The following is a 25,574-nucleotide window of genomic DNA, read 5'->3' as shown; positions in this document are numbered from 1 at the left end:
GAGGCACATGGCGCAGGGTGGCGGTGTAGGCAGCATTATTCTGAAGCCATACACAGGCCTAGGTTAAAAAGCAGAAGCCGTCGGCAGCGTGAGCAGACGACAGAGACACATGGCGCAGGGTGGCGGTGGATGCAGCAGTATTCGGAAGCCAAACACAGGCCTCGGTTAAAAAGCGGAAGCAGTCAGCAGCGTGAGCAGACGACAGAGGCACATGGCGCAGGGTGGCGGTGGAGGCAGCAGCAATGGAAGGCCATACAGCACCCTATCACAAAATGGAACCCACCAACAGTGTAAGGAGACCTGAAAGTGGCACATGGCAGAGTCTGGCGATGAAGTCAGCAGCAATGGGAGGCCGTACAGGGACCCATGACACACTCTGGACCTGGCAGCAGCAAGAGGAGGCGGTACAGGGGCCCATGGCAGAGTGGCGAAGCGTAAGCAGCTTAAATTGAAGGCCATACAGAGGCCTATGTTAAAAAGTCCCCCCAGCAGCAGTGTGGGGAGACGACTATCAAGAGTCCAATGGCAGAGTGGCGGAGCGGAAGCAGCTTCAATTGAAGGCCATACACAGGCCTAGGTTAAAAAGTCCCCCCAGCAGCAGTGTGGGGAGACGACTATCAAGAGTCCAATGGCAGAGTGGCGGAGCAGGAGCAGCTTCAATTGAAGGCCATACACAGGCCTAGGTTAAAAAGTCCCCCCAGCAGCAGCGTGGGGAGACGACTATCAAGAGTCCAATGGCTGAGTGGCGATCCGGGAAGTCAGCGTTGTGATTGCAGATGCAATGCAGAGATTCTATGAGGTGATGCCGTGGGTGCGAAGAAGATCATATACCGTCGTACTTCCATCCATAAGACGGAACAACCTGCGAACCGGGAGCTTTATTGCCCTGACCCGCTGAGCAGCTTCTGGGATACCCAAGAGTTTGGCTTCTGTGGGGAATATGGTTGAAAACTGAAACTTAAAGGCATGTTGACGGAAGGGCACCAGTGTCAGTGCTCCGGAGGGAATATAGCTTCAAAGCTGACACTTAAAGGTATATCGACGGTCAGAGACCACAGGAAGTGGAGCTTGCGTCTTAAATCGACTGAATGTGGCAGACGTGAAACGTCTACGGGCCGTATATGAAACGGGTTGTTCCTCTTTCTGGAATAAGTGTTGGAAATGGCCACTCTTTTTGGTGTGGCGTTTTGTCTATTTAATTCCGATAACGGACTCTACTCCTCCGTGCAATCTAGTTACGAGACCCTGGGCAGGTCTGGGTCCAATTTGTGGTAGAGACAGGTTTTGTTCAGCCATGCTTGAGCGAGTAATAACCGGTCTGTGCTGCCCTTTGATGTCTGGCTTAATGCGCACAACACTGAACGTCCCAGCATTTGTCAACGATTTGCCGTTAAGTGATGCAAACCCGCTGAACCACGTTCATGAGGAGCCGGTACAGGGGGCCATGAATCAGTATGGACCTGGCAGCAGTGTGAGGAGACCCGAAAGTGGCACATGGCGCAGGGTGGCGGTGGAGGCAGCAGTATTCGGAAGACATACACAGGACTAGTTTAAAAAGCGGAAGCCGTCAGCGGCGTGAGCAGACGACAGAGACACATGGCGCAGGGTGGCGGTGGAGGCAGCAGTATTCGGAAGCCATACACAGGCCTAGGTTAAAAAGCGGAAGCCGTCAGCAGCGTGAGCAGACGACAGAGGCACATGGCGCAGGGTGGCGGTGGGGGCAGCAGTATTCGGAAGCCATACACAGGCCTAGGTTTAAAACTGGAACCCAGCAGCGTGAGCAGACGACAAAGACGCACATGGCAGAGGATGGATCTGGCAGCAGTATGAGAAGGCGGTACAGGGGCCCGTGGCACAGTGTGGTGATGGGGGCTACAGCAACTGGATGCCAGAAAGTGGCCGATAGGGCTATATACTGCATGGAATTATAAAGTTGTAAAGACAGCGGCCTATAAGGCTATACACACTATAACAATCATGACTTGATTGACCATTGGCCTATAAGGCTATACACAGCATGAATATCATGACTTATTCTGAGAGTGGTTTGGAAGGCTATATACAAAAAGTAATTCATGAGCTGTCCGGACAGCGGACAATAAGTACATATATACAAATCAATTCATCAGCTGTCCAGCCAGCGGCCTCAAAGGCGACACATTTAGAAAGCAATTCATGAGCTGTTCAGACAGCGGCCTCTAAGGCGACAGATATACAAAGCAATTCCCGAGGTGTTCAGGGAGCTGCCTGAACGGCTAGGTTATTACTAAATATATTTTTGTGGCCAAACATCGGCCTATAAATAGATGTCTACACAGTGACAAAAAATTATGTCGCCAGACAGCGGCCCCTAAGGCGACAGATATACAAAGCAATTCCCGCGAGCGCACAGGGCCCACAGTGTCTGAGGATGGACGTTGGCGCAGAAAGGCAGAGACCAACTGACTACATAGGTGGTTTTTATAGTACTTTATTTTGGCCTCCCTCTCAGCAGGTGTGAAAAAGGCCACCATTTTTGAACGGTAGCGAGGGTCCAACAAGGTGGACAGCCAAAAGTCATCCCTCTGTCTGATGGTTATTATTCGGCTGTCGCTATGCAAGCAACCAAGCATGCTATGGGCCATTTGTGCCAAGGAATGCGAGGGACTCCCTGCCTCCATCTCCACAGCATACTGCCACGGTGCGTCTGGGTCCTCTGTCTCCTCCTCCTCCTCTACCAGATGCTCCTGCTCCTCCACTCCTGTCCGCTGAGTGGAAAAACCACCCATTTCACTCAATAATTCCTGAGCACCAATGTCCTCCTCTACCTCCTCCTCTTCTTCCTGTCCTGCCCCCACAGGGGTCATGTGGCGTTGAGATCTGTGCGCCACGTCTACCGCACCCTGACCAGCCATTGTTAACAGCATTTGTTCCAGGACGTGCAACAGAGGAATGACATCGTTCATCCCATAGTCCTGCCAACTCACGAATAGCGTGGCCTCCTCAAAGGGCCTGAGCAAGCGGCAGGTGTCACGCATGAGCTGCCAATGGCTGACATCTAAGTTACACAGGGGAGTACCTTTTTCCGCTTGTAACATCAGGAAATCGGTGATGGCCTTTCGCTGTTCGTAAAGGCGGTCTAACATATGTAGGGTTGAATTCCACCTTGTTGCAACGTCGCAGATCAGGCGATGCTGTGGAATTCCGTTCTGCCGCTGCAGCTCGAGGGTGTGCTTTGCGGTGTAGGAATGGCTGAAATGCATGCAAAGTTTACGTGACATTTTAAGGATGTCTTGCAGTGGGATGGTGGATTTTAGGAACCGCTTGACAACCAGATTGAACACGTGAGCCATGCATGGCGCATGGCACAACCTTCCTTGACGCAGAGCAGACACCATGTTCTTTCCGTTGTCGGTCAACATGGTTCCGATTTTCAGTTTGCGCGGAGACAGCCATCTGTTGATTTCTCTGTTCATTACACTCAGATGTTCCTCCCCTGTGTGACTACGTTCGCCAAGGCATACCAGGTGCAGCACAGCGTGACACCGTTGCACCCTGCACATGTGATATACCGGTCGGGTAATGGGACTTGGCACGGGGGTGGCGGCTGAGGACACGGCGGAAGAAGAGGTAGTAGAGGCGGACATCTTTGCTGGACCAAGGACGTGCAAACGTGGAGGCAAAAGCGGCGTGACCTGTCCAAGTTGCTGGTGCGGCTGTGCCGGCACCACGTTCACCCAGTGGGCCGTAAATGACATGTACTGTCCCTGACCGTAGTTACAGCTCCACACGTCGGCGCTGCCGTGCACTTTGGCAGAGACCGACATGCTCAAAGACTGGCCCACCATCTCTTCTACATGTGAATGCAGGGCTGGCACTGCCTTTTTGGCGAAGAAATGCCGGCTTGGCACTCTCCACCGCGGCTCGGCACAAGCCATCATTTCTCGGAAAGGTGCTGAGTCCACCACTTGGAAAGGTAGGGACTGCAGCACCAGCAACTTGGACAGGAGGACGTTCAGCTTTTGCACCGTCGGGTGCGTGCTCGCAAACTGTTGTCTCTTGGAAACGGATTCCAAGAAAGACTGCTGACGGAATCCGTGAAGAGGAGTAGCAGGAGAAGGAGCATCTGAACGAGCGGAAGATGCCAACGAGCGACAACTCCCCTCAGCAGAGGTGTTGGAGCCTTGACTGGCTAATAGAGGGCGATTGACGTCGGGTGACGGAGCAAGTAACGGAGCGGGTGATGGGGCTGGGGCAGGCAGAACCGCCGTATCTTTATCACGGTTTTCCCAGGCCACCGAATGGCAACGCTGCATATGCTGACGCAACGCTGCAGTCCCAACATTGGCCCCCTGGCCACGCTTGACTTTCTGGCCACATAGTCGACATACGGCTACGTTTACTTCCTCGGGCGGCTTGACCAAAAAATTGCCACACCGCCGAGTAGGAAACTTTGCCCCCGCTACTCCTCACTGGCTGACTGCTACTTCCTCCGTGCACACCGGCACCACTACTGGCCGTGGTGGTAGGCTGCAGTGGAGCTGGTGCTCTACTCCGTGGCCGTTTGGCTCCACTGACACTGCTGCGACCCTGCTGCCTCCTGGGCAACCCACTGACTGTTTTGCTCGCTGGCAAGCTGGCACCCTCTTCTCCTGATGATGCGGAAGCAATAGCCTGATGACGACAAGGCTGCCAAGTGCGATCAGCCTCATCATCATCAATTAGGGTCTCCGCGTCACTACTAGCCCCCTCGGCTGCGTGTGGGTCAGGAGACAGACCTGTCTCTAGACCAGCTACCGAGCCACTCTCCTCGCCAGTACTTCTTCGCCTGGCTGCTGAAGAGGCGGATGTCTCCCCCCATTCCTGACCGCCCTCTGTTAGCTCTTCCTCACTGTACAATGGGGCTGAGCCCACAGCATGCGATACTTCGCTTGGTGAGGGAACACCAAAGGACAGGGGCAGGTCGAGGACACGTGATTTCAGTGGGCTTGCTCCCGGGCCTTGCCAACTAACGGTTGTGTCTGACGTACCCACCGACCGTTGGCTGTAGGTGTCAGAGGTGACCTGGGAAGAGGAAGACGACCGAGTCAACCAATCGATGACGGCAGGATTGTCGGTGGAGACACGACCGCTGGATGACACCGGGAGCACTGGCCTCTGGCTGCGACTAGTGCTGCCTCGACCCCTTCCTCTGCTGCCACGTCTGCTCGCTCCTGAAACATTGCCTCCTCTGCCACTCCTCTGCGTGTTGTCTGACATACTCTTTAATTCAATAAGCACCCCAAAAATAAAACCGGATTTAACTCTTTGAACGTACAATAGTGGTTGTGAAGCAGAAAGTCAGTTTATTTAGCACAATGGGTCAATTGCAGCTTGCCGTTGGCTGTAAACTGTACGTTTATGTCACTGGAATGCACTAATCACCCAAAAAATATTACCGCCACCCGGCGTGTAAATGGATCTAACTCTTTGAACGTACAATAGTGGTTGTGAAGCAGAAAGTCAGTTTATTTAGCACAATCGGTCAATTGCAGCTTGCCGTTGGCTGGAAACTGTACGTTTCTGTCACTGGAATGCACTAATCACCCAAAAAATATTACCGTCAGCCGGCGTGTAAATGGATTTAACTCTTTGAACGTACAATAGTGGTTGTGAAGCAGAAAGTCAGTTTATTTAGCACAATCGGTCAATTGCAGCTTGCCGTTGGCTGGAAACTGTACGTTTGTGTCACTGGAATGCACTAATCACCCAAAAAATATTACCGCCAGCCGGCGTGTAAATGGATTTAACTCTTTGAACGTACAATAGTGGTTGTGAAGCAGAAAGTCAGTTTATTTTGCACAATCAGCAAACTGCAGCACCAACTGTGCATGACAGCCACCAAAAAAAAAAAGGGTGTATGTCACTTTAAATTTTCGATTCTTTGATAGCTGTGGCCCTAAGTAACGATTCTGTGTCCCTGAGTAACGATTCTGTGTCCCTGAGTAACGATTCTGTGGCCCTGAGTAACGATTCTGTGGCCCTGAGTAACGATTCTGTGTCCCTGAGTAACGATTCTGTGGCCCTAAAGTCTCTGTGGCCCTAACTCTGTCCCTTAATACAGACAGGTCTGTCTCTCTTGAATGACCGGAGGCTAATGGAGAATTCTAAGATGGCCGCGATTTATAGTGCTGGCTGGCTGCTGATTGGCTAATGCGATCACATGTCATGAATGCATTATGGGTCAGCGTGCCTTGTCTGCGCGCCTTCCCAGAGATCCCCGCCCCATATTCTCTGTCCATTTTCTCCGTGGCCACACATGTCGCCGCCATTTTTGGGAAAATTCGATTCGTGCATCCGAAGTTTGCTAATCTTCGGATTCGTCGCGAATAGAATTTTTCCAAATCTTTGGATTGAATTCCACTTCGTCATGTTCGATTCGCTCATCTCTAACTATGATGGAGGATTAAATCATTTTCTGTTCATTTGTGCCTTCAAAAGGGATTCTGTTTATTCAACGGCTGATACTGACAGTATTGAAAGCAAATTCACTACCGCGCTATTCACTGAATACACTACCACAATTCATTAGTACTGCATTGGTAAATTAACTTTTTTATTTAGGAAACTAAATATTAGTAAATTATTTGTTTATGTGAAAAGCCTAAATTTTCAGTATGTTAGCTTAGATCAAGCTTTGCTGTACTGCACCATTCCACCCTTCTCCCTGTTTCCGTGATCTGATGATCTTAGAACACACCTGCTTAAAGTGGTTCTAAAGGCTGAAGGTTTTTACCTTCATGCATGAAGGTGAAAAAAACCCTGTGTGCAGACCACCCCCTTCCCCCCTCATACTCTTCTGAGATCTGTCCCAATCCAGCGGTGTGCACAGGAGCAGGACCTCTCCTGTACCTCTGCCACTCCATTGGCCGAGACACAGCAGCTAGAGCCATTGAGGGAGTGGGGGACTGAACTGCACTGTGTGTGTCTCATAGACACACGGGGTGGCTCAGGAGCAAGCACACGAGTGCTCCTAGAGCAAGCAGCTTACTCTGGGGGCACTCAGCGGGGGGAAGGGCCTGGAGCGCTGGCGGAGAACCCTAGAAGAGGAGGATCGGAGCTGCTCTGTGCAAAACCATTGAACAAAGCAGTTAAGTATGACATGTTTGTTATTATTAAAAAAAATCTGAACCTTTATAATCACTTTAAGCGTATATACAGTTGTGCTCAAAAGTTCGCATGCCCTGGCAGAAATCGTGAAATTTTGACATTGACATTGAAAATATGACTGATCATGCCAAAAACTGGGTTTTAATTAACGATGGTGATCATATGAAGCCATATATTATCACATAGTTGTTTGTCTCCTTTTTAAATCATAATAACATAAATCACCCAAATGGACCTGATCAACAGTTTACAGTCAGGTCCATAAATATACAGACATCGACACAATTCTAACATTTTTGGCTCTATACACCACCACAATGGATTTGAACTGAAACTAACAAGATGTGCTTTAATTGCAGACTGTCAGCTTTAATTTGAGGGTATTTACATCCAAATCAGGTGAACGGTGTAGGAATTACAACAGTTTGCATATGTGCCTCCCACTTGTTAAGGGACCAAAAGTAATGGGACAGAATAATAATCATAAATCAAAACTTTCAATTTTTAATACTTGTTTGCAAATCCTTTGTAGTCAATTACAGCCTGAAGTCTGGAACGCATAGACATCACCAGACGCTGGGTTTCATCCCTGGTGATGCTCTGCCAGGCCTCTACTGCAACTGTCTTCAGTTCCTGCTTGTTCTTGGGGCATTTTCCCTTCAGTTTTGTCTTCAGCAAGTGAAATGCATGCTCAATCGGATTCAGGTCAGGTGATTGACTTGGCCATTGCATAACATTCCACTTCTTTCCCTTAAACTCTTTGGTTGCTTTTGATGACTATGTTGATGGGAGAATCTTTCATTCCACCTATGGAAATTGAGTCATCAATCAGCTTCTTTAGTAGAGTTAAGTGTGCTGAAACTGAATTACACCTAGTATATATAAAAATCTTTACAGAGTCCTACTAAATATTTTTTGTGGGCACCAACATGAGCAGACATCCTTGCTCGTGCTATAACATTCGAGTGACAGTGCATTTACAGTTGTTTTCCCTGGCTGTACATGTGCTTAAGCTCCATGCCATAAGATTATGAAGCATCTTTAACAAGGTAGATGAATATAGTAACTATTTTCAAATCTCAATAATCACTAACGACCAATCTGATTTTGATCAGATGAGGAAGATAATTACATTTTGGTTACTTTTTGTTATTTCAATGTTTAGGATAGTTGGGATGTCAGGTTTGTGTCACTGCTAAGCAAAAACTAAACTGCCAAAGTAGAAGATTAAATATTTGCTGTTTGTGTTCTAGTTGGATAATGCCGATGAACAAGCAGCCCAGATTCGACGAGAACTTGATGGACGTTTACAAGTTGCAGAACAAATGGCGAAGGTAAATGGCCAAATATGGTTTGCTTTGTTAGGAGTAGCCTTGGATGATTTATTAAAGTGGAACTTCACCCAAAAGGGGAAGTTTCGCTTTAAGTACCCCCCCCCCCACTCAAAGTTTGGAATAAAAATTTTTGGGGGGCTACTAGGTACCTGCTCCAACTAAGCAATCTGAGAGAATGTTCTCCTCCCCACTTTCTCCCTGAAGTCTTATGACATGTCGTAGGTCCCAGAAGACTGTGGGACCATTCACAAAGGGCATTGGGCAGCTGGCTGTGAAGCCGTAAGCAGCACAGCGGGCTGCCGACAGTTAATATGCTGGCGCCATGAACCCGGCTAGTAAAGAACCAGCCCGGGTGAGGATGTTGCTTGATCCCTGGATAGGTAAGTGTCCTTTTATTAAACGTTAGCAGCTACAGGATTTGTACTTTAAACAATTGCATCTACATTTGCTCTGTGGAAGTTGGTAACAAAACAAAAAATGTTATATAAAAAAAATGTAATTGATAAAACCTTCATAGTTTCCTTTTAAGTGTTAGTGTTTGTCTTTAGTACCTGCATTAAAATCAAACAAGGCTCTAGGCAGGTAATAGCTTTTCTGGAGGGGATGGAGTAATGGTATAGAGGTGATGGGAGTGAATGACCAGGTCAGTAAAATAGGGAGCAGTATGAGGATGAGAAGGGCAAAACATGGAGGAAATCTATGTGGACAGGTTCCAGTGGCAGATTAGAGGAACAGTGCACGGGAAAAGGAGAAGTAAGTAAAAACAGACTAGAAGAGCAGTGCAGGGAGCTTCCAAAGGCAGTTAAAGGAGTAGTACAGAGAGGCACTAGAGACAAATGAGAGGAGCAGTATGGAGGTGTGCTAAAACAGTCAAGAGGAGAGCAGTACAGGTAAGACCGAGGCAAAAAGGAAGGGGGGGGGGGTTGCTGGAAGTGAATAGGTGTAGCAGTATAGCTGTGTGCTGGAGGACAGAGGCAATATAGGGGGACCTGGACAAGAAGAGCAGAATGGGGCCGCGCACACACACAATCTGCACAGTATATAAATATTTATAATAGCCATATTATCTGAGCACTCTTTTTTTTCACCTCTTTCCCCTGTCAGAGTGAGAGGAAGCAGTGAATGTAGAATAAAGTGGTATCTAACCACAGCTTGTTGGGTGTTCACTTGCTTTAATTCAGCCCCTTACTGTATGAGAAGTAGACTTTGGCACATGTCCAGGAGTTGGCAGAACAATTCAGTTTAAAAAGTGTTCATTTTGTTGTGTAATTATGCACGTATGGCATTTAGAAGCATATGTATGTAAACTCATTCTGTTGAATAGAACATTCAATTATTCTGGCCAGTGGAATGAATTTATGCATATACATGCATGTTTACATGTGTTTATATGTGTATGTGCATAATTTATGGAAATAAGTTTGGGTCTCAGGGCAGGTTTGGGCATTTTTTTTATGTCCTTGAACACTGCTCAAAAATGTGAACCTGAATGCCACAACATGCTACATTAAATGGAATTGCAATCTGAAGCATAACAATAAAAGAAAAATGCCTTTTAAAGACCACATTTTTTCAGCCTGTGTGCATTGGGGCCAACACTGAAATTGGACTTCAACAGCTTTTATTGTTACAGAATATTTTGGTATGGCTCTATAACTCGAGGGGTTATGTTAAGGTGCCCTCCACCTGTGTGTAGCACAGTAATGCCTTCATAGAACACAACGCATCTACACTACACGTCACGTTCCATTATATATACCAAAAAGCAGAGCATTGGTCCTCATTTCGGGAGAGTGGGCAAAGCCATGCAGGGGACATGTGAATACTTTCAGTTTTAGGAAGCTCTGTTGTGCTATGCACAGGTTCATTGGAGGGGCTTTTTGGTTCCAGATTTTAGCTTCTCATTGGTCCCCAAGCCTTATTCTAAAGAAGTCACTGTTTTCATGGACTGATATATCTATGACAAACATGCCTGAAACCGCTATATGCAGCTTGGAATACATGGCTCTACTATATTATGCTATGTATACAGTGCATCCAAAAAGTATTCACAGCGCTTAACTTTTGCCACATTTATTATGTTACAGCCTTATTCCAAAATGGATTAAATTCATTTTTTCCTCAACATTCTACAAACAATACCCCATAACGACAACATGAAAGAAGTTCGCTTTGAAATCTTTGCAATTTATTAGAAATAAAAAAATGAAAAAAAAAACACATGTACATAAGTATTCACAGCCTTTGCCGTGACACTCAAAATTGAGCTCTGGTGCATCCTGTTCCCACTGATCATCCTTGAGATCTTTCCACAACTTGATTGGATTCCACCTGTGGGAAATTTAGTTGACTGGACAGGATTAGGAAAGGCATATCCTGCCTATATAAGGTCCCATAGTTAACAGTGCATGTCAGAGCACAAACCAAGCCATGAAGTCCAAGGAATTGTCCGTAGACCTCCGAGACAGGATTGTATCAAAGCACAGATCTGGGGAAGGGTACAGAAACCTTTCTGCAGCATTGAAGGTCCCAATGAGCACAGTGGCCTCCATCATCCGTAAATGGAAGAAGTTTGGAACCACCAGGAATCTTCCTAGGGCAGGCAGGCCCTCCAGGTTTCTCAGGGTGATATCTCTAAATGGGCTTATTGATTGCGCATCTGGTGCGTGCGCAGTCTTCACATTTTGTGCCACATCACCACTTTGCTGGATAAGATCACCAAATATTGAAGATCATCACAATCTCCTATGCACCTTATATTGGACTATATGTTGATCATCATCTGCAGCACTTTATACACCACTGGTCACTATACAGTGACAGAGGGAATCACTATTGTCACTTTATTTACTAGCCAGCACGTTATCACTTGTGTCACCTATATATAATAATTTGCCATATTTCATGTTTTATATTATATTATTATAGCTGTTGAGAGCGACACCTTATTTATAGAATCACCAAGTCACTATTGATTATCTACAACTGTCACTTGTTATTGCCTGATTTTATGATTTTACCGGTTCTATCTTATACCTTGAATTACTCATTTGTATGTTGATTTTAGCGCTACACCCTGGTTTTATATGGGTTTTTTTGGAGGTTATTGGTACCTTTTGGTGTTTAGCGGCTTCATTGACTTTTAGCGCTCACTTATCCCTGTTTGTGTCCTTTTTGACTAGTTTGCTTGGGCCATGTCTTGGGTGGAACACAGAACTTTATCAGGATGCTATTGTAGGACTCTTCTGTTTTAGGATACTATTCTGTTTACCTTGTCGTATATTGCCCACTTGATTAGGTTTTATGCATCTTTGCTTGTCTGTACCACCTTGTCTGTACATCTTCAATAAACGCAACTGTTAAAAAAAACAATCAAATATCAGGACAGGATGAATACCCCAAAATGACCCCAGTGTGGCAAATAGATACCCCAAGGTGATCTCATATTTTTTATGCCATCATTTCGAAATGAAGAAACATGCTGGTATTGAGGTGGTTAAAAGATGAAACTTGGTAATGGGTCGCGAGGTACAGTGCATCATTAACATAAAGGTCATATACAGAAGGAGGGGGTGAGTGGGTTAATGTACAGATAAGGTACAGTGTGAGGTTGGACATGAAGGGGTTAATGTGCAGGAAAAGAAGAAAAAAATCCCACGATCAAATGGCTCAAATCTGCTGCTGCCTACCTTTCATTCATTAACCATTCATTCCTATAATCCTCCTTCCTCTCTTGTTAGAGGGAAGAGGGGGGGATCTCATATGTAAACACTTGCAGTGATTGCTATGATTGACCATCAAGGCGCAGACCCGCTCTGATTTGGTTTTGTGCATCTTGTCTGTGACCCTCATAGTGTAATAACATTGTGATCTAACAGGCATTATGTGGGCTCCTGGCGACGCAACAGTATTAAATGGTGTCTGTGTTTTTGTTTTTGTAACGATACTCTAGAAACACGTCCACTTCCCCCATCACTATTATTTATTTATTTTTTTTACAATATGGTTGTAGAAAGGTGGTTAAGAGTGTAAATGACAAACCAATAGCAGAACATATACCCTGAACGTTCACGTATCATATTCCTGTATGTAAAAAAGGTTCACAAACTCATTGCTACACCAAAAATCCTGTTATAATACTCAAATGTTTCAACAACTCTCTCTATATCAACAACTCTGAACTGTTGTCTTTGTATTCTTGTCTCCACGGGTATGCTGTATCTGTTCTGTAGAATTCACAGCCTCCAACATGATGACTGCCTTCTAAACTTCAAATGTACCCTTAGAACACACTTGTCTGTGAATGCTTACTATATGCCTTAAATAAACAGGCCACTGCCTTAGAGTATGTGAATATTGGAAAAAATACTGGTAGTATAGGGGCTGTTTTTTTATGTATTGTTTGAATGCAGTATTCTTGATTCTATACCCATACTACCTAAAATGTTTTTTAATTGCTGTATTTAGTTTGAGGTTTTGTATTTTGTTTAATATTATCTCTTGCACATTATTTATTGTAATGTTTTCCTATTTCTCTGTTAATATTTTTTGAAGGAAAGAAAATTTCCAAAGTTCTTAACAAAGGAAATGGAGGGTATGTTTATAGAAGAGTTGCGAGCGTCAGTGAACTTACTAATGGCCAACCTAGAAAGTCTTCCAGTGTCTAAAGGTGGTCCAGAATTTAAACTACAGAAGTTAAAACGTTCACAAAACTCTGCATTTCTTGACATTGGAGATGAAAATGATGTCCAGCTATCAAAATCAGATGTGGTATTGTCATTTACTTTAGAGGTAGGAATTTTAGAGCAGGTTACAACCTAAAGCTAAATATTCTATTTCTGTGTATGGGATTTTTGCTACTCTATGGTCAGAAGGAAGACACTACTGTTCATTGTTATTGCTTTGTCCTGTTGCACCTCCTGTAAAGTAGCCACCAAAAGGACCTGTACAATAGTTCAAAATGAAAACGCAAGATAGTGTTTTTTTTGTTTTTTTTTTAAATACAATGTCTTCTACTTGGCCTACATGGTATATAGAGACAACTACTAGAACATGGCACTCATGCAGGTGGATAATCCTCCCTCACCTTTTCCTGTGTAGTTATTGGCCATATAATTTTGCCCTTCACAGTGGAAATGGTAATCTCATACAAGATTATATGCATAGTGGGGTTGATTTACTAAAGGAGTAGAGTATGTTCATTTTCAGTGAATTGTCACTTGTTTGCAAAGTAAATTTTCACCCATCTTGGTGAATGAGGTGAAACAAAGTAAACATTCACTTTATGAAGAATGCACGATTGTGTGCAAGGAACATTCAAAACAGGATTTTTCTTTCCTACATCATAGGGCACACAGAGCAGGCTATTCATGACTGGATTATATGCCACTTATGGGTGAATGGACACTGACAGATCAATCAAACAGGAAGTCCTCCCCTATATAACCCTTCCTACACAGGAAGTGCTTTGTTTTTTTTTTCCCCAGTGTCTGTAAGGTGGATGGCCACTGATGTGCTGCATGTGCTCTTGGAGCATACTTGGAGGTCTGGAACAGTTCTGCTGAGAATCAAGGACTTAAATCGGATCCATTCAAAAAGCTTTAAGCCAAAATGGTACCCCAGCCTCTTTTGGATGGGAGAGAAGAATCCTCGAAGTTTGCTTGTAATGCAGCCTTATGGCGCTAGACCAGGGGTGGGCAAACTTTTTGACTTGAGGGCCGCAATGGGTTCATATATTGGACCCGGGGGCCGGACCAAGAGTAGATGAATGATGTGTATGTGTCATCCATAGTAAGTATAGTAATATTCCCCCATAGTAAGCATAGTAATTAATCCCCCATAGTAATTAATCCCCCATAGTAATTAATCCCCCATATAGTAATTCATCCCCCATATAGTAATTCATCCCCCATATAGTAATTCATCCCCCATATAGTAATTCATCCCCCATAGTAATTCATCCCCCATATAGTAATTCATCCCCCATATAGTAATTCATCCCCCATATAGTAATTCGTCCCCCATATAGTAATTCGTCCCCCCTATAGTAATTCATCCCCCATAGTAATTCATCCCCCACATAGTAATTCATCCCCCACATAGTAATTCATCCCCCACATAGTAATTCATCCCCCATATTAATTCATCCCCCATATTAATTCATCCCCCATATAGTAATTCATCCCCCATATAGTAAGTCCCCCATATAGTAATTCATTCCCCATATAGTAAGTCCCCCATATAGTAATTCATCCCCCATATAGTAAGTCCCCCATATAGTAATTCATTCCCCATATAGTAAGTCCTCCATATAGTAATTCATTCCCCATATAGTAAGTCCTCCATATAGTAATTAATTCCCCATATAGTAAGTCCCCCATATAGTAATTCATTCCCCATATAGTAAGTCCTCCATATAGTAATTCATTCCCCATATAGTAAGTCCTCCATATAGTAATTAATTCCCCATATAGTAAGTCCCCCATATAGTAATTCATTCCCCATATAGTAAGTCCTCCATATAGTAATTAATTCCCCATATAGTAAGTCCCCCATATAGTAATTCATTCCCCATATAGTAAGTCCCCCATATAGTAAGTCCCCCATATAGTAATTCATCCCCCATATAGTAAGTCCCCCATATAGTAAGTCCCCCCTGTGTCAATTCACTTACCTTTGGTCCGCGCGTTCCTCTCGTATTCCCGCGCCGTTCTGGTCTTCAGGGAGGACTGTGAGAGGAGTTCGTCACGCTGCCCCGCCTACATCCTGACAGCTGCAGAGTCCTGACGTCCGAGAGGAGGGAGGGGGGCGGCCATCCGAGAGGGGGGGCGGCCATCCGAGAGGAGAGGAGGGGAGAGGAGGAGAGGAGGGAGGGGAGAGGAGGAGAGGAGGGAGGGGAGCGGGCGCCCGGCACACAGGAGAGCCGCATCTAAATTTGTAAAGAGCCGCGGCTTGCCGACCACTGGCCTTGCGGGAGCCTAGCTCCGCGGGCCGGATTAAAAGGTCCGCCGGGCCGTATACGGCCCGCGGGCCGTAGTTTGCCCATTGCTGCGCTAGACCCTGCATAATGGAACCCTGTGCAGTGTTTGTTCTGACCAAGGTGCTTTCCAGTAGGGTGCTCTACATGGCCAAGTGGTGGACCCCAGATGTAAGGGGGACCGAATCCTTGAAGGTCTTTTATGACAGAGCCTGCCATGATGGGTGAAGGTTGTCTGATTCAGAGTCCTGCAGTGTTTTATTGTAAATCTGACCGTCTGGTCATTCTCCCGGTGACCACTGGGGGTAGTGTGCTGTTTGGTTTGGTCTGGCCGGGCCATGCTCTGTATTTCTTTGAAGGAGTATTGGGCTGCAGTTTTCTCCTCCAGCTACTAGAGGCCACAGGGCTGCTCTTTATAGCCTATTCTTGTGCAGTGGAGGCAGGAAGTAAAGGGGTGGTCATGTGTGGGCTGACAGATTAGTGAGGCTCCTGAGAGATAGCAGGGACATGGAGCAGGCTGTGGCTGGATGATGATTTGTAAGTATTACCTGTGGGTAATGCAGGACATGATTGTACACTGCATTAGCCTGCATAATCCAGGGGGCATGTATAACTGTTTCTGATACACCCCTGCACGGATATCCGTGCATTTAAAGGAGTTGGGTCTCCAGAGTAGCTTGCATTTGATCTGCAGGAGCTTACATTTAGGCTGCAATGAAGTGGCATAGAGGCTGCATTCAAGGTGAGTTTTGACTAGTCCTGCGAGACTAGTATGGAACCAAGTGCAGTTAATTTTGACAGTTCTTTAATGAAACAATACAGTTCTAGAAAGCGTGGAAGTTGCAGCATTGTATTACAGTATTGCATACATAAATGCATAAACTGCATTCGTACATGCATCCTTAAATGCATAAACTGCATTTGTACATTTGCCCTCAAGTGGGACATCTAGTCTTAGAGGTGGAACTGGAAGTGACAAAATTGTCGCCTCTTCTGGTTTATGATGTGGGAGGAACAACTTTAGTTTCTCTCACTGTGTGCCCAGAGCCAGAAGCTGTTGGTTGCATCCTTATTGGGCTCCCTGAGCCCAGTAACGGTGGCAGCAGCGAGAGGGGGGCGGGACCCCCTTCCACCACTTGTAAAAGTAATCCAGCGGCTGCTTAGCCACTCAGATTACTTTTCCATGAAAGGGAATCGCTGGGGCTACAAAATGATCTTGGAATCATGGTTGTAGCCTCAACCATGATCCTGGTATAACTCTGCTTCCCTACGAGGAGATAGATATATATATATATATATATATATATATAGATATACATACATACATACATACATACATACATACATACATACATACATGCACACAATGTGAACATACTCTCTTTGTAAATCCGGGTCATTGTCACAATGTCCAGTAATGGAAATTGAATCCTAGCAGCTCCCCTCTTATTAGATGTCTCAGTCCAAAATTGACAAAAGGCCGGCTGTTAATGTTCTGTTGTCCATTAAATAAATAGTTCATAGCGCTTTGGGATTTTTCTTGTGCATTAAATGTTTATATGAAAAATAAAGGTACCCCTGTCTGGTTGTACTGCCATTTGTATTTGGGAAATTACTCTCACTTGTGTCATCAAAACCTGAAGTGAGAGGAAAATTTGTCAGTGGTCATCTTTTGAATGCTTTCAAATAAACATAAATACACTCACCAGCCACTTTATTAGGTACAAATTGCTAGTACTGGGTTGGACCCCATTTTGCCTTCAGACCTGCCTTCATTCTTCATGGCATAGATTCAACAAGGTGTTGGAAACATTTCTAAGAGATTTTGGTCCATATTGACATGATAGCATCATGCAGTTGCTGCAAATTTGACGGCTACACATCCATGATGTCAATCTCTTCTTCCACCACATCCCAAACGTGCTCTATTGGATTGAGATCTGGTGACTGGAGGCCATTGGCATACATTGGGCTCATTGTCATCTTCAAGAAACCAGTTTGAGATGATTTGAGCTTTGTGACATGGTGCATTATCCTGCTGGAAGTAGCCATCAGAAGATGAGTAGTAGTCATAAAGGGATGGACATTGTCAGCAACAATACTCCGGTAGGCCATGGCATTTAACCTCCCTGACGGTATTTCCGAGTGTAGCTCGGGGTAAAGTTTCAGTACCAAAAGTAGTAACCCCGAGCTACACTCAGGCTTACCATGCGGCGCTGCTCCGGCATCTGTTCTTCAATTACCTTCTCCTGCGCTCCCGCGATGTCCCTCCTGCAGTGTCCCCGGCAATTTAATCTGGCGGATGCCAGCATCTGTCATCTGGGTTCCGTCCCCTGCGAACGTCGGGACGTACGGGGGACGGAACTGGCGGGAAATTTGAAAATGACTAAAAGTGACATTCACTAAATACACTAAAATCACATAGTAAAACATTACTGTATCAAACCATTTCACATACATTTTGTCCCCAGTGCTTTGTCCTGTGCCCTGCCTGCATTTTTACTGTTCTTTCTGCCTGGAAACTGAGAAACGTCCATGGTGTCCAAAAAGTGTCCCTTTAGGTCAAAATTGGTTTTAGACCAGCTAGAGAGCAGCGATAGTAAATTAGAACTACTTGCAGAATTGAGTGATAATGATTCGTGGGGAAATTCGTCATCAGACACTGAAAACGATTTTGCGACTTTGCTCAGTGATGTGCAAACTTGGCGCTATATTTCAAATTTCAGTGTTTTTGGTTTGATTATATTATTGAATTAAATTTATTATTATATAATTATTTTGTATGATTATTTATTAAATTATAATTTATGATTTCGTGTTTCAAATTTTATCATACCCGGGATGTTTACTAGACTCTTGTTCAGACAGATTTCGGTGAGTTGTTCCTAAAAATTACAGGCCTACAATAAAAAAAAATACATATTTTCATGCAAAAAAAATGTACCACTTTGAGCACAGAAATATGGACATAATCAGACCGCTAGGGAGGTAAACGATCCTCAATTGGTACTAAGGGGCCCAAAGTGTGCCAAGAAATTATCCCCCACACCATTAGACCACCACCACCAGCCTGAATCATTGACACAATGCAGGATGGATCCATGCTTTCATGTTTGTTTATGTCAAATTCTGACCCTACCATCTGAATACTGTAGCTAAAGTCAAGACTCATTAGACCAGGCAATGTTTTTCCAATTTTCTATTGTCCAATTTTGGTGAGCCTGTGGGAATTGTAGCCTGTTTCCTGGTCTTTGCTGACAGGAGTGGCACCCAGTGTGGTCTTCTGCTGCTGTAGCCCATCTGCTTCAAGGTTAAACATGTTGTACTTTCAGTGATGGTATTCTGCATACTTTGGTTGTAGCGAGTGTTATACGAGTTACTTTTGCCTTTCTATCATCTCAAATCAGTCTGCCCATTCTCGTTTGACATCAACAAGGCTTTTTTCTCCACACATCAGCTGCTCACTGGATATTTTCTCGTTTTTGGCCCATTCGATGTAAACCCTAGAGATGGTTGTGCGTGAAAATCTCAGTAGATCAGCAGTTTTTGAAGTATTCAGGCCAACCCATCTGGCACCAATAAATACGCCACATTCACAGTCACTTAAAGACCCTTTCTTCCCCATTCTGATGCTCGGTTTGAATTTCAGCAAGTCATCTTCACCACATCTAGATAACTAAATGCATTGAGTTGCTGCCATTTAAATGGTTGATTAGTTTTTTGTGTTACCAAGCAATTGAACAGGTGTACCTAATAAAGAGGCTGGTGAGTGTATATCAGTGCTAGCTTCTCCATACAATCATACAAAAAAGTGATTTAATATGACTTCCAAATATAAATTACACGTTTCAAATACAGTGTTTAAATAAATCATTTAAAAATAAATATGTATATATAAATTTTAAATAGTGAAGTCTGTGATCCATTAATATTACTTGGTACATAGTCCCCTTTCAACTCCCGAAAAAACATTTCCACCACATGCTCAGCGTTATCTAGAAATTGATTGCTCACTAGAATATACTGAACCCTTATAAAAAGTAGGTCATATGGTGCTTTTCCCCACAAGTTAAAATCAAATAAATCAAATAAATTTAATGATTAAATATCAAGTATGTCTCTTCTCATCTTGGTCAAAATGGACTCTGTCAAGTTTTGCCAGCTCAGGATAGGAACAAGGACCATCAAGACTGGCACTCCTCTCTTAATCCACAGCCCAGCTCAGTTCAAATCATATAGACCTAAGTCACACTATGTTGTGTGATTTGATCAGAGCTGGGCTGTGGGTCAAGAGAGAGGAGTATTAGCCTTAAGGGTCCCTGTTCCTGTCCTGGGCTGTAGGGGATTTTGGGATAATCAAAGGTGCACGTTTGACTCTCTTGCAGAAATGGGGTTCAATTTGTTCTAGTGAGCCTCCCTGTTATCATATGCGGTTTATTTAAAGCGGCAGGATTCCTATGTTGACGTTTTTATTGGCTCACTTATTTATTTAGGGGGTCATTTACATCTGGTGAATTTTAATAATTTTATATGATTTGAGGTTTTATAAAAATGTGAGTATATTTTGTTATATGCTCAATATTTGAATATTGAGTTTTTCTATTTTAACACCGGTTGGAGCATATTTGCTCCACAGACAAGGTTCTGGCGTGGAGTGGAGTATGCACATACGGAAGAAACCTTGTGGAATAGTCTAGAATATTCAAATTGATCTTGAATAATATAGCGAGTCTTTTGCGCCTGGTTAGAATAAAGTCTGCTGTCGACTGATGTCACTTAGCTGGTCCGAGCTCTGCAGGGAATCCCGACTTTAATGTAGGGATCTACCCTCTTGTCTGACCTACAGCTGGCTCAGCTTCTTTTCATGCTGCTGAGAGCCTGAGCCAACTGCTCCAGTGCCCTCCACAGCCCAGTGCTCCACTGAATCTCTTGGCCACAGGAGTGCATTACTAAGTGCACTCCTGTGACCCACAGATGAAGTAGGGCCTAAAGAGCTTTGATACTACTTTTCCTTTAATCCCTTTTCTGTATATTTGTACGTGAAAGCTTGTGCTTATATATTTGTTAATCTGAAAGCACTGGGGTGTGTATTTTTTAGCCGCTGGCTGAGTTATAGGAATTGGGGGTTGAATTTGTTTGGGAGCATGGTTTAAAGTATGGTTTCATCAGTATTCAGGTTTTGAATGCGGACTGTGTCCCTAATAAGGAATGATTTACCTTTCACTTCTTAGGTCGTTATCAGCACAAGCTGTGAAGTTAAACCTCTTTAGCAATTTTTAGTCTGCTTAAAAGATTCTTCTTTGGATTGTTTCACTTTAAGTGCATACTGTATCTATGTTTTTCCTCATGTTAAATTTGTTTATTGTCTACTTACAGATTGTTATTATGGAAGTTCAAGGACTGAAATCGGTGGCCCCTAACAGAATTGTTTATTGTACTATGGAAGTAGAGGGTGGGGAGAAACTCCAGACAGATCAAGCAGAAGCCTCTAGACCCCAGTATGTGATACTCTTATATGCATAATCACTTGTCACATCATAAAGTGTGGCCTTGCCAGTATCAACATTTAAATATCACCAAGTTTTTTTTCTTAGGATGCTTGAGGCTCCATGCATACTAGTGTTTTTTTTTTTCTTTTTTAAAGCTCCTGGAAGCTGGTAATGGCATTTTTTCTGCTCCTAGAAGCTAAATAATGTTATCCTATGTGTCCATGCACACTACTTTAGGCTATTAGCATTTTTTGAGCTTCAGCTTCTAGGAACTTTGTTCGAGCATTTTTCCAGCAGAAAAAAATGTTAAACAGTCCTACAACACTACTAACAGCTTTTCCTTTTTCTTTTTGTTCTACATGTACTGTAAAAATGCTAATAAAACTCTAATGCTCCTAAACGCTACTAAAACACTACTAAAAAAACGCTATTACCAGCATTTTTTTTTATCCAGAATTTTTTCCAGCATTTTAGGAGCTTAAAAAAAAAAAATACTAGTGTATATGGAGCCTGATTGTGCTTCAGTCAGTTATAATTACCACTGCTATCAATGGCATTTGTGCTTTAGTATTTTTCAACTATGTAAACCTTTGTCTTAAACTGTGTAGTAAATAGACTTGTACATTTTCAGGTACACCTGTCATTTAACCACTTGCCCTCCGGAAGATTTACCCCCCTTCATGACCAGGCTATTTTTGCTGTTCGGCACTGTGCTGTTTCAACTGGTAATTGCACGATCATGCAATGCTGTACCCAAACGAAATTTGTTATTTTTTTTCTTTTGGTGGTATTTGATAACCTCTGAGGTTTTTATTTGTTGCGCTATAAACAAAAAAAGACTAAAAATTAAAAAAAAAAAACACAATATTTTTTACATTTGATTATAAAAAATATCCAATAAACTCAGTTATAAATTTAGGCCAAAATATATTCTGCTATATGTCTTTGGTAAAAAAAAAAAAATCCCAATACATGTATATTAATTGGTTTTGTGTGAAAGTTGTAGCATCTACAAACTATGGTATATATATTGGAATTTCCACAGTTTTTACTTTCTGATTGCCTATCACATTTCTTGAGGTGCTAAAATACCAGAGATGGAAATTTTCCATCCGTGAAATTTCCTTGCTACTAAATATTCCACGGTAAACTGTAAGTGGTATTATAACAAAGTGGAAGCAACTGTGAACAACAGCGACACAGCCACGAAGTGGTAGGTCACGTAAAATGGCAGAGTGGGGTCAGCGCATGCTGAAGTGCACAGTGCGCAGAAGTCATCAACTGTCTGCAGAGTCAATGACTAAAGACCTCCAAACTTCGTGTGGCCTTCAGATTAGCACAACAGCAGTGTGTAGAGAGCTTCATGGAATCCAAGCCTTACATCACCAAGTACAATGCAAAGTGTCGGCTGCAGTGGTGTAAATGAATGCGGACACTGGACTTTAGAGCAGTGGAGACTTGTTCTCTGGTGTGGCAAATCACGCTTCTCTTGCAATCCGATGGACATGTCTGGGTTTGGCTGTTGCCAGGAGAACGGTACTTGCCTGACTGCATTGTGCCAAATGTAAAATTTGGTGGAGGGGGGATTATGGTGTGGGGTTGTTTTTCAGGGGTTGGACTTGGCCCCTTAGTTCCAGTGAAGGAAACTCTTAATGCCTCAGCATACCAAGACATTTTGGACAATTTCATGTTTCCAACTTTGTGAGAACAGTTTGGGGATGGCCCTTTGCTGTTCCAACATAACTGTGCACCAGTGCATAAAGCAAGGTCCATAAAGACATGGATGAGCGAGTTTGGGGTGGAGGAACTTGACTGGCCTGCACAGTGTTCTGATCTCAACCTGATTAGAACACCTTTGGGATGAATTAGAGCGGAGGTTGTGAGCCAGGCCTTCTTGTCTGGCATCAGTGCCCTACCTTATATATGCGCTTCTGGAAGAATGGTCAAACATTCCCATAGACACACTTCTAAACCTTGTGGACAGTCTTCCCAGAAGAGTTGAACCTGTTATAGCTGCAAAGGGTGAGCCAACTCAATAATAAACCCTACGGACTAAGACTGCCATTAAAATTCATGTGCTTGTAAAGGCAGAGGTCCCAATACTTTTGGCAATATAATGTTTATCAAATGACATCAATATCATGATAAAGCATATTGGAGACAATTCTCATGATGTAGGAAATTCATCTATGAAGAAGAGTCATGACGTACAGCATTTTTTTTTCTTTTTTATCTGCCTAAGATTTTTGAACAGTTGTGTGTATTTCTATATATATATTTTTTTTTAATACACCTTGCAGTGCTAACCAATGTTCACTGGCTGGATAGTGATTATAATTTAAATAAGATATGATCATCTGAGCTTGTTTTTTTTTTTTTTTTATCAGTCAGCCACAAGAGGCAAGTCAATACACAGCAGCCATTTCTTATAAAGTTAATCAAATCAATATTTTTGTTAAAATAAGGAAGCACATTTATAAATCTATTCATATTTAATCTTTGGAGATTAAACTGTGGATAATGTTGCCATGTTCTCATGAGAACTATCTAACAGACATGTCTGTTGATCCTCAAAGAAAGCAAAGCACATTGTTGCTCTAATTGCCTACATACAACTCTTCTTTATAAAGATGAGCAAAAACTAACCAGTCACAAAGTTTACTAACTGGTCCTATGGGACTTATTTGGTGTCTTTTTAGTTGTGGTATCAAATTTTTTTTTGTCACATCTCTCCATATGATGGCACCAGAGCCACGCAGTTTAAACAGCTTAGCTCAGATGCTTCCAATAATTGGACAACTAAGATTACTGCATAGCAGAAGCACCACAAGAAATCACCCACAGTATATAGGTGCAATTAGAGTTCTTAGGATTCAGCATGCAAACATACAAAAAAACATGTTTACTCCCAGTTTCCAGTGCAGTTTTGAGTCCCAGAGTGGTCTATCACAGGAAAGTTTACCTTACAACCCTCGATCAAGGATAGGGCTTTTTGATAGGACTTGGTATATGGCAAGTTATTTCCCAAATTGAACTCCAGCCATACCTATCTAGAAGATGTTCTATCATTATTTTTTCTTGTGTTCATTGACGGACACAGCTTCTTCTTCTTTTTCCCTAACCAAATAGGATTTTTTTAGCACCACCTACAGGAGTAGGACACTAGGCAGAAAAAAAAACAAAAAGAAAAACTTGGCACCTGATATGGGCAGCCCTCTCTAGGCATAAAAACCCTTCTCTGCTATAGGTCTCCAGGCATTTCTGCCTAGTGTCTTCAGGAGTATGGATGTGATTTTTTTTTTTTACTGGGACCTGTGGTCCCATTGCTTTTTTCCTTTTCTTTTTTCCGAATTTTCTTTTTTCCTGTGGAGATCTTCTATCAACAGTCGGTCTGGGCTACGGGCTGGATACTCTAGATCCAGTGGGTACCCCAGTCTGACCAGTGCATGCTAACTCCACGCTCGGTTAGCCGCGATGATGCCCCATCCTGGATTGGGGTGGCCAGCAAGTTAAATGTCTTGCAGGGAAACATATGACCAGTTGCCTATAGTCTGTGTCACAGTGTACCCCTGGCCCCCCACTTCGGTGGAGAGGAGCATTTGTCATAGGGGTGTTACCCACACACTCCATGGATTAGTAAGTAGATGCCCCTCTCCCTCCCTGTATGTGTGAGGAGCGTGGATACTCCCTGGGGTGGTCAGTCCCTACGGGGTTCTCCTCCCCCCTTTTAGGCTTGCTCTCCTACATCATCCCCACCCCCAAGATCATTGGGGTGTTTTGTAGCAGGGTGGGTACCCTGTTACCCTGGTTTCTCTGCGTCAAGGGGGGGGGGGTGTTGGCTGAGGGATACTGGGCTGGCAGTCACCCTTATGAGGCCTTATTGAGTGGCCTTCATTGCAGGGTTCCGGACCCTTTCCAAGTCTTTTGTGAGCAGCCTTCCTGACTGGGTTTCTACCACTGGGCCCCTTTGCGGAGCCCCATGCAGTGGCCCCTTTTGTGGGACCTCAGACAGCAACCTTCTTTGCAGGTCCCAGTCATTTCCTATGCATGGCCAGCGCGCATTACCAATTTATAGCTCTGCCCTTTGGTCTGCTCTCTGCTCCCCGAGTGTTTATCAGGGTCTTGGTCCCAGTCCTTGCCTTGCTGAGATAACAAGGGATTGTGATTTTTTTTTTTTCTGGATGCCTTTCTCCTGTGGGCAGAGACCCCTTCAACCCTGCTGGCCAGTGTGGAGATCATTAGTTGTTCCCTACAGGACTTCAGGTAGATCCTGAACCTCAAGAAGTCTGTGTTGGTCCTGGCCAAACACTTGGAGTTTCTGGGGCTGATCCTTGGTTCAGCGTAGGCCAGGGTGTTCCTCCCATCGTACGACCTACAAGACCTTTGGTCAGTGGTCTGGCAGCTCTTGGCTTGCAATCGGTCCTTCCTATGTTTTTTGCAGGCAGGTTTTTGGCTTGATGGTGACTACCATCGAAGGAGTCGTAGTCAGATTTGAATGGAGTGGGTGACAAAGGCCTGCCTTCTCTGATGGTGTCCAGCTCTACAGAATGGAAAGTCCTTTCTTCCCCTTAGATGCAACTTTGGTCACAATGGATTCCAGCCCATCGGGCTGGGGCAGAGTGTTGAGATCAGACTCAAGCCAGGGTC

At 44.0% G+C, this 25,574-nt stretch overlaps 1 protein-coding gene across 6 annotated transcripts in view; it reads left to right on the top strand.

Moving 5' to 3' along the window:
- The window catches only part of CADPS2 (calcium dependent secretion activator 2), a 694,049-nt gene that overhangs the window by 63,108 nt on the left and 605,367 nt on the right, over positions 1-25,574 (top strand). For all 6 annotated transcript variants that reach the window (XM_089672135.1, XM_089672134.1, XM_089672133.1 and 3 more), the window contains exons 4-6: positions 8,382-8,462; positions 13,017-13,253; positions 20,815-20,936. In XM_089672135.1, coding sequence (XP_089528261.1) covers positions 8,382-8,462; positions 13,017-13,253; positions 20,815-20,936 — 440 coding nt within the window. The remainder of the gene's footprint in view (positions 1-8,381; positions 8,463-13,016; positions 13,254-20,814; positions 20,937-25,574) is intronic.

This window comes from Staurois parvus, unplaced genomic scaffold (assembly GCF_062004578.1).
Source record: "Staurois parvus isolate SC_StPar_1 unplaced genomic scaffold, SC_StPar_1.0 ptg000120l, whole genome shotgun sequence".
In the NCBI taxonomy this organism is placed as follows: domain Eukaryota; kingdom Metazoa; phylum Chordata; class Amphibia; order Anura; family Ranidae; genus Staurois; species Staurois parvus.
This window is presented reverse-complemented; position numbering and strand designations above follow the sequence as displayed.